General features: G+C 40.3%; 1 protein-coding gene across 1 annotated transcript in view; it reads right to left on the reverse strand.

Annotated features, from left to right (window-relative positions):
- Positions 1–605: 605 nt before the first annotated feature.
- The window catches only part of CREB5 (cAMP responsive element binding protein 5), a 287,271-nt gene continuing 276,672 nt past the window's right edge, over positions 606–11,204 (reverse strand). Inside the window, exons 10-12 of the mRNA XM_054991606.1 lie at positions 7,486–7,713; positions 3,685–3,793; positions 606–1,260 (exon numbers count right to left, since the gene is read on the reverse strand). Of these exons, the coding sequence (XP_054847581.1) occupies positions 1,097–1,260; positions 3,685–3,793; positions 7,486–7,713 (501 nt within the window). The 3' untranslated portion in view covers positions 606–1,096. The remainder of the gene's footprint in view (positions 1,261–3,684; positions 3,794–7,485; positions 7,714–11,204) is intronic.

Genomic DNA, 11,204 nt, shown 5'->3' on the forward strand with positions numbered 1-11,204 from the left:
GCGGTGGGCCTAGAGGCTTTTCTTCAACCTTAGTGTTTCTTCTGAGTTAAAAAGAAAATGGTAAGAGCAAGAAGAAGTAGGAATCAGAGTTGTAGGTTAAAGGACCATAAGAACACATTAGGAGCAGAATATCTGGTTTGCAAATGGAAACGGAAATCTAGATTGAAGACAAAGAGACAGGAAACCTCAAGGAAGCTCTAATTCTGCACTGAATCATGTGATTTTAAAAGATTGCACATTTCATATTTTGGTTCATTTACATGGGCCCTGTGGTGGCTGGCCAAAAATATAGAATGAGAAAAGGGCTTATGGATAGACACAAGGACAGACGGCCCAGTAAGGTACTGCACCTCAATCCCTAGAGCATTACACAGACTGCCTGCTTTGCAAAAAAAAAAAAAAAAGCCCTGAAATTGCCAAGAATTGCCACGGCACCCCAAATTTCCTGTAAAACTCCATGCACACTGAGTAGTAGAGAAAACAGCTCAGACAAAGAATAGAAAGAGAGCTGTAGGGCTGACTGCCACAATCTGCTTTTTGAGCCAGAAAATGAGTAGGGTGTAGAAACAACTGCAAAAAGAGAAAAAATGGTATGCAAAGCTATTATTGCATTTGAAGATCTGGTGCTTTTGCAAAAACAAATGTACTTATTACTTTGTCAACCAGGCTTCCTCCGTGTATTTATAGCCCAATTATGCCTTACTGCCTGTGTATAACTTGTTAATATTTCTTAAGCCTCATTTTGGCTAACAAGTAGCAGTTTCACATGTTTCAGATATCACAGCCTGTAATGGTGAGAAAAGAACATGACAATGTACAGGAACAGATTGGTTAACAAAACAAATAACTGGTACCAGAAAACTGGAGAAAGCACCAAAGCATCTCTCAAGCTGATAGCATAATCATTGCATAACTCCCTTTATTATTACTAAGTATAAAAGACATTTTAATAACTATAAAAATGCAACGCAGAGTCTTTTGAGGGCTGAAGTGTTTTCCAGATCTGAGGATAACGCTGAAAAAATAAATGCCTTTAAAAGAAAGGAAATAGGATATTTTATCGCCTTTTCCCCTAGCAGTTCCCAACAGATAGCTTTTAAAGGATTGGATTCATATCTGTTCTGTGACTTGCAAGCTGGTTGAGGGTGGAGCTTCCCACCACATCGCTGACCGTAGAGGAAGTGGTAATTGTGTTATGCTGAATGACTTGTTGCTGGGAGCAGGCTGGGACAGGACTGGCAGGAGGACTACTTTCAGGACCTGGAAAAGAGGATAAATGAAGATTCACGGACATGTAGGTAGAACCCCTTTTCCTCTTTTATCCCAAATAGAACAAAATGGTTAATGGCACAAAACATCTAATGACTGGAAATCCAGAAAATGGGTACTAAAACTAGCAAGATGCTTTTGAACATAATGTGTTGGTATCTCCAGGGTTAGCTCTAGCACATCTTATCCCACCTTTCCTCCAAGGATCTCAGACTGGCAGAGGTGGTTCACATTTCCTCATTTTATCTTCTCAACAATCCTCTCTGATGTTAAAGTGACTGGCCCAGGATTACCCAATGAGCCTCCTATCTCAACTGGAACTCTGTGTGCATGATTTTTTAAGAAAGTGCAACATCTCATTCACAGAATTCCTGGCATCACATACATAATGACCCTGTGTCTGGTTTTATCACTTCTGATTGCAAGTGGATATCAAATGCGCCTTCACACTGTTAAACTTCCTCCGGTCAGAGCCTAACCAGAAATGAGGCAGATGAGCCATGTTCACATCTAAAGCAACAGATATGGGTGATGGTGGCAGTTAGAGATGGGCCCGAACAGAAAAAAAATGAACATGATGTTCATTGTTGCCATCCACGAACATGGCCTCACGAACAACCGCGAACATGGCCCTGTTCATGAACATGTTCGTGGTTGGCTGTTCGTGGGGGCCAGCAGGATCTCCTCCAGCCATCATCCAAGTCAAGATCCCTACTGCATCACTCCCAGAAACCTGACCTGAGAAGGCACCAGGAAAGCTAATAAATAATAGCTTGGCCCCAGAGCCTGGCAGCAGCCCTGGAACTTGAAAGGGTAGATCTCTACTGCACCACTCCCAGAAACCTTACCTGAGCAGGCAGCAGGAAAGATACCAATAATAAATAATAGCTTGGCCCCAGAGGCTGGCAGCAGCCCTGGAACTTGAAGGGGTAGAGCCCTATCCCACCACACACAAAGAAAATTCAAGCTCCAATGCACTCTCTCTATCAAAATTCCAACAGCAACTGTCTCTCCACTGTCTGCAAAGTCAGAGCTAGGAGCCCCCCTCCCCCCTGGTCTTTGCTCCCTTGCTGTAACAAATTTGGAGCTGCATACTTGAAAGGAAGACCTGCCTATCAAGCTAAATTGGGCTTAGAATGGGGTTTCCAGGGCAACAGCAGGAGTTCAGACAGAGTTCAGACAATCCCTGCCTAAATTGCCAAGGGAATTGATTGCAGGTGCCAGACTGTCTGGCTTTATGGATAGCAAGACGAACAGCAACGAATGAGGCTTGCAACGACCACCTGTTCATTTAGAATGGGGCCTCACAAACAGCTTGTTCGTGAACAGCAGATTGGGCTGTTTGTGGCTTTTTTTTTGTTTGTATTGCTGTTTGTGCCCATCTCTAGTGGCAGTGGCTATTTTCAACAAAAATAGATATTATAAATAAGGAAAAATAAACCCTGGCTGTTGCCCCACCTTACCTTGCTTTGATGCTTTCTGCTCTTTTCTTCCAGCCTGGCTCACTTCCTCTATTGGAGCTGGGCTGGAAGAAAAGTGTTGAAAGCAATGGAGCACAAATGAGGCAGAGAGAGGGATAAAGGGAAGGGATTATCACCTTCACCTGCATGTTTCATTTTTGTTAAGAATTAGATACCCTTACAAATAATGGATTCCTTTATCTCCCAGTCATGTCTAGTTTGCCCCACAGAAAACTAGATTTCTATTGAGCTTTGTCCCTGACATTGTACATTTTAAGCACTGGTGATTGATTGCATGCTGAACCATTCTATAACATGAACTCCACACCTGCAGTCTGAAATGGTACAATCTGAACATAAGTTTCAGGACAGTGACTAATAAATAACAGTAACTTAGGAATGGACCCTCCCCACTTTATTGTTGATGCAAGAAGGATGAGTCTTTTAACCCATAAAAGATCATGGGATCTATATGGATGGGGAGGCAGTGCAGAGGCAAATTGCTCAAGACTGCCCATTCTTCCTCTTGTCCCAAGAGAAAAACAGATATAACTGTGCTCTAAAAGCATGGCCCTAAACAGTGCTACACTCTTTGAAGCCCACTGATCAATAGACTTAGAAGGGTGCAGCTCTGCATAGGACACCACTGTGAGTGATTAAAGTACCATCCTAAGCAAAGTTACACCCTTCTAAGTCCACGAAAGTCTAAGTCCCAATAGAGCAAAGACAGCTGCTAGAGATTTCAAATGTTTTTCGATGCCTATACTGAACTATGTGTTCTCCAGCACTAATATGCTTTATCACAGGAACTTGCTTTCGACTGTTAACTCCATAAGTTTCATAAATATTCTTTGAAACCACAGTTCAGACATTAAGACAGATTAGACAGAAGAAGAAGAAAGAAGCAGCAGCATTCATAGGGTAATTTGGAAAATACAGCCGAACAGTTACTTACTTAGGTATCCTTGTGACTCTTTCTGCATGGCTGTAATTGGACAGTCTTTATGTGTTAACAACAACTGTTTCAGCTGTGCTACTTCATTTTTCAACATAGAGACCTCATTCTGGAAGGGAAAAAAACCACCATATGTGACCCTTAAAATGAAAATATTCCACATCTCTCACATTGTGATAAATACAGAAGCATTACATAGGTCTGATTGTTCATCAAATTCTTTTTTTTTTAAAGTTGGTCATGGGGCAAATCCTCATATGGCATAGAACTTCAAAGCTGTTGTATTTGATATTGCCTGGTTATTACAGTCTTAGCATCAGCACTGCCATAGAACAAGGCATCTGGGGCTAGTGACATTGAATCTTATCTGCAATCCAATTAGTAACCTGATTGTATGCTCTGCTGCTCACTACTACAGCAAAACTTAAATGAGCATCTTTCTCTCTTTGCTCCTGTATTGGACCTGGCACAGTCCATAAGGCAGAAGCAGTCATCTCTACTGTTTAGTGTAAGTGAGGAAAAACTTCTAGAAGTCTCATTTCTTCTACATTCATTTTTTAAAATTCATGACACTAAATAGCAGTGTGTTTAACAATCTGCATCTTTTTTAAAAAAATGCTAAATATAAAAAACAATTTTTTATCATTCTGATACTCTGGTGATCTCTTAGAAGTACTCAAATGTGCCTGTCAGTTATCCTTTGACTTTTCTTTCTCACGTGTGCATGCATTCTGTGCTTACAATTCTGTGTGCAAGAACTGGGACCGATATTGTTTCAAATGAGACTCAATCTTACACAAGGTTTTTAAAAAATTTAACAAAGAGACTTGCATTAACACGAATATATTAGCTTGCCTGAAAATCTATGGCTTCGTTATTATGAGTTAGGTTAGTAAAGTCAGATGAAATTAATCAGAGATGGAAATAAGACAGAGGATGATAGCTAATAGAAATTAATGCTTTGACTAATATCTTCCCTACAGTCTTAAAAGCTAATTTAAGTTAGCCATGCATCATAGATCACATCCAACTATTCATTCAGAAAAAAAAACTGTTGTGGATTAGACCTGCCCTTAGATTTTACATGTAACAGTATAATATCATACAGTACAGATTTACACCTGAATTTTAATTCACATTTCATGTGATGTCATCTTGTGGAATCAAAATATTTTGTGAAGCAGAAAAATATTAATTTGGAATAAACTGCTAGTATTTATGTAGAAACAGACATTTGTTTCTCATTGTTCACCGAGTGCAGAGCTTTGTTTCCTCTTGAATAATTAAAGGGGGAAGGGTTGGCATCTCAATTAAATGCTGCCATTTGGCAAACGTCAACTCTGCTTTCTCTCAGTAAATTTAACAGTCAAGAGAGTTTCAGGTCTATATAATTTTTAAAGCCCCTTTAAATTTAAACAAATCATCTCCTGATAAGCAAAATATTTTTTGCCTGATATATTATTCTCCATCTGTTTAGGAGTATAAGGAACCCTATAACCTAGAAAAAAAAACTATGGATTTTTAGTTCACTCTTTGTTTCTTTAAGGTCAGCAGTGCATTGACCAGTAATGATTACCCAGTAATATAGTGGAAATGTCAGGAAAATAATGGAGAGGGATTTTTAAAAAAATTCTGATGCCCAAATTGCAACCCATGGGAAGATTTTTTTGCCCTGCAGTGCTTGTACAGGAGAACCTCTCAGCTGTCTAGGAAACTATTTCTCAAGTTCAGTGGTGAAATTAGAAAATCCTGTGCTTCAAGAATGCAGCCACCCCCTCCAATAAAGATCAGCTGCAGCTTCATTCATGGATACAAAGGACACTGCAGGGGTCCAAAAATGTGGCTAAAAGGTCACCAGCAATGACCTCTTTCTGGTGATCGTCAGCCTTGGATATCCAGAACACCCCAAGAAATTCCTTTCACTCCCAAAAGAACAAAAGTACAGCGTTTGTGTCTTACTTCATGTGGGTAGGGGAGGTCCCATTCTTCCTCCCAACTTCTCTGACATACCAGGGGAAAGGGAAGACTCTTTGGTCTCAGGCTCTGACTTTGTGCTAGACTTCATGGTGACTGGGAGCAGAGAGGGATTCTTGTGCATCCAAGTTTGGTGAAAAGTGAATATTGGACCCTTCTGTGCGCATGCTAGAGAACTCAGGATGGCAGGGGAGGGGAGCAAGTAGCGTTGGTGGTGACTACAAATGTTTGTCTTCCAATGTTAGTCAGTCCTGATTATCTACAGAGGAAGGGGTCATGGCTCAGTGGTTGACATCTGGTTTACAAGCAGCACCAACCTGCAGCATCTTCGATTGAAAGGTTATGACCTGGTTTTAAAAAAACTCTCCTTGAGACCTTGGAGAACTACTACCAGTCAGAGTAGATGATACTATGCTGGTCTTGATAGACCAAGGGTCTGACTTAGCATAAGGTAGTTTCATGCTTTCTGTATTTTTAACATGAGGACGTGTCAAGTAGGAGGAAAAGACTCATTAGTGGACCTTACAAATGCTGTAGGACCAATGAAACTCTAAAGCTGCATTCAGAACTTTCACCGTGACATATTGTCACCCTAGAAGCTAACCTCAATTAAATGCTAATTCACTTGTTCCAGGGTAAGTATCTCTACTTATCTGAGCATTTACTAGGGTTTCAGGGATAAAATTCCTACCCAGTTTTCTCCTGCATACACCAGCATTCCATTTTACTGGGACAGTTTGGCATGGATGTACTTAAAAAGAATTGCTGTCCTTTGTCTATGTATATGCTTAGGTTGTACAGTGCTGTGAACAATTATATGCCAGGCAGCTTGTACCTTTTGTACTGGGATTAATACCTAGTGCTTAGGTGTAATCATCCACAGTAAGAGAGGTTTCATCCTGATCAGAATATAGTTTGGCATACTTAGGCCATGGTTGGTTTTGAATTTAACAACAACAACAACAACAACAACATTTGATTTATATACCACCCTTCAGGATAACCCACTCAGAGCAGTTTACAAAGTATGTTATTATTACCCTCACAACAAACACCCTGTGAGGTGGGGTGGGGCTGAGAGCTGTGACTGTGACTGTCCCAGGGTCACCCAGCTGGCTTCAAGTGGAGGAGTGGGGAATCAAACCCGGTTCTCCAGATTAGAGTCCCGTCCTCTTAACCAGTACACCAAACTGGCTCAAATGAAGAACATTAGCTACAATGTGTACTTTTTGGCTCTTGGAAGTAAGACTGATTTGTCCTATCACATTCTGCTTCTAATACTTATTGGTGGGATCTAGTGGAAGATTTCTGTGTGTGCCCCCTCGCACAGGCAGAAATGTACAGAAAACTATGTTGGCACCATGAGCTACATTATTGTATTCTAACTTGCATTTCTCTTTCCACAAGGTACCATGCACATAATAATCAACTAATTCTTCCAACATGTCTAGCAATATTTTTTGCACAAGCAAAATAGTGCTAATCGAGCTTGTGTTTCTGCTTATGCATCATTGGATCCAACTTATTGTCTTATTCCATTCCTAGGAAATATAGACATCACTTCATGCTATTTACTAAAATAAATCTGTAAGAGCAGTCAAAAAGACTGGCAATACTGAAAAAAGGCAGCTTGTGAACATTGATGCTCTTCTTGGTTAATGTTTGCCAAATGCAATGTTTAATTCCTCAGTACAATATTAGGATTGTCATATTAATAGTCTAAAGGGTAGCACTGCAGTTTAGGTCAAGAACATTTTGGTAACACAGTAATTACCCACAATGCAAACAGTGCCTCTGTGTCCTAGGCATGTAGACAGTATCCCGCACCTGAAGTTGCATGTTTGTCTGGGTGAGTTCTTCTGCTTTCTTTTCCAGTGACATCACCCAGACCTTCCTCTTCTGTCTGCAACGTGTGGCAGCTGCTCGGTTTCGTTCCAGAAATTTCCGCCTCCTCTCGTCTGGATCTTCATCCACCACTCGCCTTCGGCGACCCCCAGTGGGTTGAGGTGGCTGTATTGTCTGAGTGGGTTGCATTTGTTGGGCTGCTGCTGATACCTAGTAAGATAAATAACTGGAATCAGTTAAATAGCCGGTGGGGATGACACTGTTGCTGACAGTGGAATAATAAAAGGAAAAGAAAAAAAAAATATACGACCAACCTATGTTCTTTGAATGCAGACATTTTGGCAAGATATGAGAATGGCATAAGTTCAAAGACTTCACCAGAGCCCCTTAAATTTCTCTTAGACAAACAGCCAGCATGTACCAGGAGGATGTTTTGGAATAACCCCTTTGAATTGCAGCAGGGAGGGAAAATTTTTTCTGCTCCAGCTTATTAAAATATTTCATTTCATTTCAACAGCAGTAAAGAAAGCATTCGATTCAAATGTGAAAAGTCTAGATCTCTCTAGTGACTTGTATTCATCACAAAACAGAAGAAGTCTTGGGACTTTTCATTGTGCTCATAATTTCAAGACTTTTCTCCTGCACATGGTACATAAGCCTTATTTATATGGAAAGTCATCCTAAGGTAGCAAACCAGTCAGTTACGTTGGGTATTAGCAAAGAATAAATCTAAGAGAGAAGTGTTAAATGCCGGAAGCTGATAATGAAGAAGTCTTTTATTGCCTTGTTTTTTAAAAATCTTGAAGCAACTGTTGGTTGATTCAATGACCATTAAGTTATCTCAAATAAGACTATGTAGAAGGAGAGAGTTAAATCTTTAGATCTGCAGGAAACCTCAGAAGGAATGTAAGGTATTGCTTGTCAAAAGTGCTCTCATTTCAGCCTATCCATGTACATACAAAACTCATTTATCAAGGAAAGTTATTCCAGCCTTGTCTTCTTTTTGACATGCCAGGTTCATATAAACTTGAAGAATATGATGTGATGATAAGTGACTTGACAGTACATAACATAGACACAGGCAAACAGACACACACTTTCAATAATTGTCCTGATACCTTCTAATTCTCTGGGGAGGATCTGAATATTTGAATCACCCAGGCATGTCTTCTCTTTGCTATGTCCCTAGAATCGATATCCCTAGAATCGATAGGTGTTGATTACTTTCCAATTGGCGGCAAGCTTGGTAAAATCAAATGCCAACTTTCCTTCTTGAATGAGGAAAGAACAGACCCGATAAATGACGGCTTGCATTAAGAAATTGGGACTTGAATATATGATGAAAATAGCACATGGTCACTTCATTACATGCCCAAACTCCGGCCACATGCAATCAGCCCCACATTTCAGACTGCTACCAGGGCTGTGAGAATTGGCTGTCAGTGTCTAGTAGGTTATGCTGAGTAATGCCAGATGCCCTGTATAATACTGATATGTTTTGTGGTTCCACAACGACACACCTGAAATGTAAAAACCTCAAAGGTCTCTTTTAAACTGTCAACATAACATCAAAGACCATAAGCAACACTTTCTGAATCATCAAAGATTTTTGTTTACATTTCTGGATACCCAAATTTTTCCTCTGCACAGGCTTTCTCCCTTTTTTTCAATATATATAAACACTAGTTTTAAAGCTCTGCTTCTTAGAATTGCTCTTTTATATTTATAGAACAATGCTTTCTACTCCTTAGGTTTCTTTGCTTTAAATTAATAGTGATATGGGGCTTTTTTCAATTAGAAACAACTGGTGGCTTCCAAGATATTTGAAATATTTGATGTCATCCTTTCTCTAAAGCTAGTCAGGTCCAAGTTGGCCATACCTGGTTGGCAAAGCTCCATATGAGTAATGACAGCCAGTTTGGTGTAGTGGTTAAGAGCGTGGGACTCTAATCTGGAGAGCCGGGTTTGATTCCCCATTCCTCCTCTTGAAGCCAGCTGGGTGACCCTGGGTCAGTCACAGCTTCTAGGAGCTCTCTCAGCCCCACCCACCTCACAGGGTGTTTTGTTGTGGGGATAATAATGACATACTTTGTAAACTGCTCTGAATGGGCATTCAGTTGTCCTGAAGGGCGGTATATAAATCAAATGTTGTTGTTGTTATTATTATAATAGCACGATGCAAATGCAATACATGAAGTTAGACAGAGTAACTAAACCAAATACTCTTGCCATTTACATTGTAGTCTGAAATCTATTTGGTCCACTTGCACCCAGCTTTTCCCAGTTATGTTTGTAACAGTTTTTCTGTTTCTGGTTACAAGACCCACAATGAAATGGGAGGTATTATCATTAGCAATATTTCATGTTAAAGGCTTCCCTCAGCCCTGACAATAGCTTTACTTTGCTCTATGGTGTGTCCCAACACTTTGTGGAGAAAATCCGTTTTCAGTGCCTCTCTGTCATTCTGCAGTGTGAAGATTTTTCTCAGTCAAAGCTAATGTGCTAAGAAAAACTGAATTCTTTTCAGCCTGTCAGCCTTTTCACTCTACCCATTGACTCACCCTTCTTCTGGTGCTTGCAGATCCTTGGATGATATAAGGGAAAAATGCCTAGTAGGCAAAGGACTATGATACCAGTCAGTTGCTATCTCAGCTTCCTGCCTAGTCTGTTCTAACTCTTAAGTTTATGTACTCTAAGTTTGGTTCTTGCATCTCATCCTACATCGCACCTTGTCTATAGAGCTTATGGTCCATTAGTACATGCATTGTATGGGCTTGTAAGAAAACGACTCGAGTAGATGGGGCAACTGGATAGCCAGGGGTCCTCAATATGATACCTATGGGCACCATGGTGCCCGCCAATACCTTTCAGGGCATCCACTGTGTTTTTAGAAAGTGGGTGGGGTCAGGTGGGGCTTTGAAACAGCAGGACTTCTAACTGGCCATTGGCTGTGCAGATTAAAAAAAATCCCTTCAGCAGCAGCTGCCACCATAGTACAAGGATCTCCACAACATGGCTGAAGATAAGCTGCATATATACAATAAAATATTTTAAAACAGTAAGTTCATTTTAAAAGGCACCCCATTAAACAGCACTTCTGCCTGAAATGCTGAAGAATTACTGTTAGAGCTGTGCATTACTTCACTCCCGGAAATTCTTTGGTCGGCTCTGCCTTCTGCAGCAGCCATTTTGTGGTTGTGCCCATTCTCCTGTCAGAATTCTAAAAGTGCCCATATGCGCAGAAAGGTTTGGGGCCCCTGGTATAGCCACTGCATGATAAATAAATTTGAAGGTATGATTATACAGATAATTGCTAGAGGAACAGTTTTGTTTTTGAAGGAGAATGCTGGCAAAACTGAGATTATCCATATATATTCTGGATGGTGCTAATGTAAAAAGAATGCAGGCAAGGATAATGTCATCAATTCCCATAATCTACACAAATACACAATCTGCACATAGCTGTGTGTCAAAATTCTTTTGATTGGGAATCCATATGAAATCAGCTTCAGTAGTCAAAACAAACTAGTACCTGAAAAATGTGTGTGTAATATCTGACTCCAGCCAGCTGACACAAAGCAAAGCATCTATCACAGAAAAAAGGACACACTAAATGGACTGGTTGTTGCCTTGATCCCTGATTCAATATGTTCTTCTGTTGTTTATAACCTGGTGCTCTATTTGTACTCATTCATTTCAGC

The sequence above is a fragment of the Eublepharis macularius genome, chromosome 11, assembly GCF_028583425.1.
Source record: "Eublepharis macularius isolate TG4126 chromosome 11, MPM_Emac_v1.0, whole genome shotgun sequence".
Classification (NCBI taxonomy): Eukaryota; Metazoa; Chordata; class Lepidosauria; order Squamata; family Eublepharidae; genus Eublepharis; species Eublepharis macularius.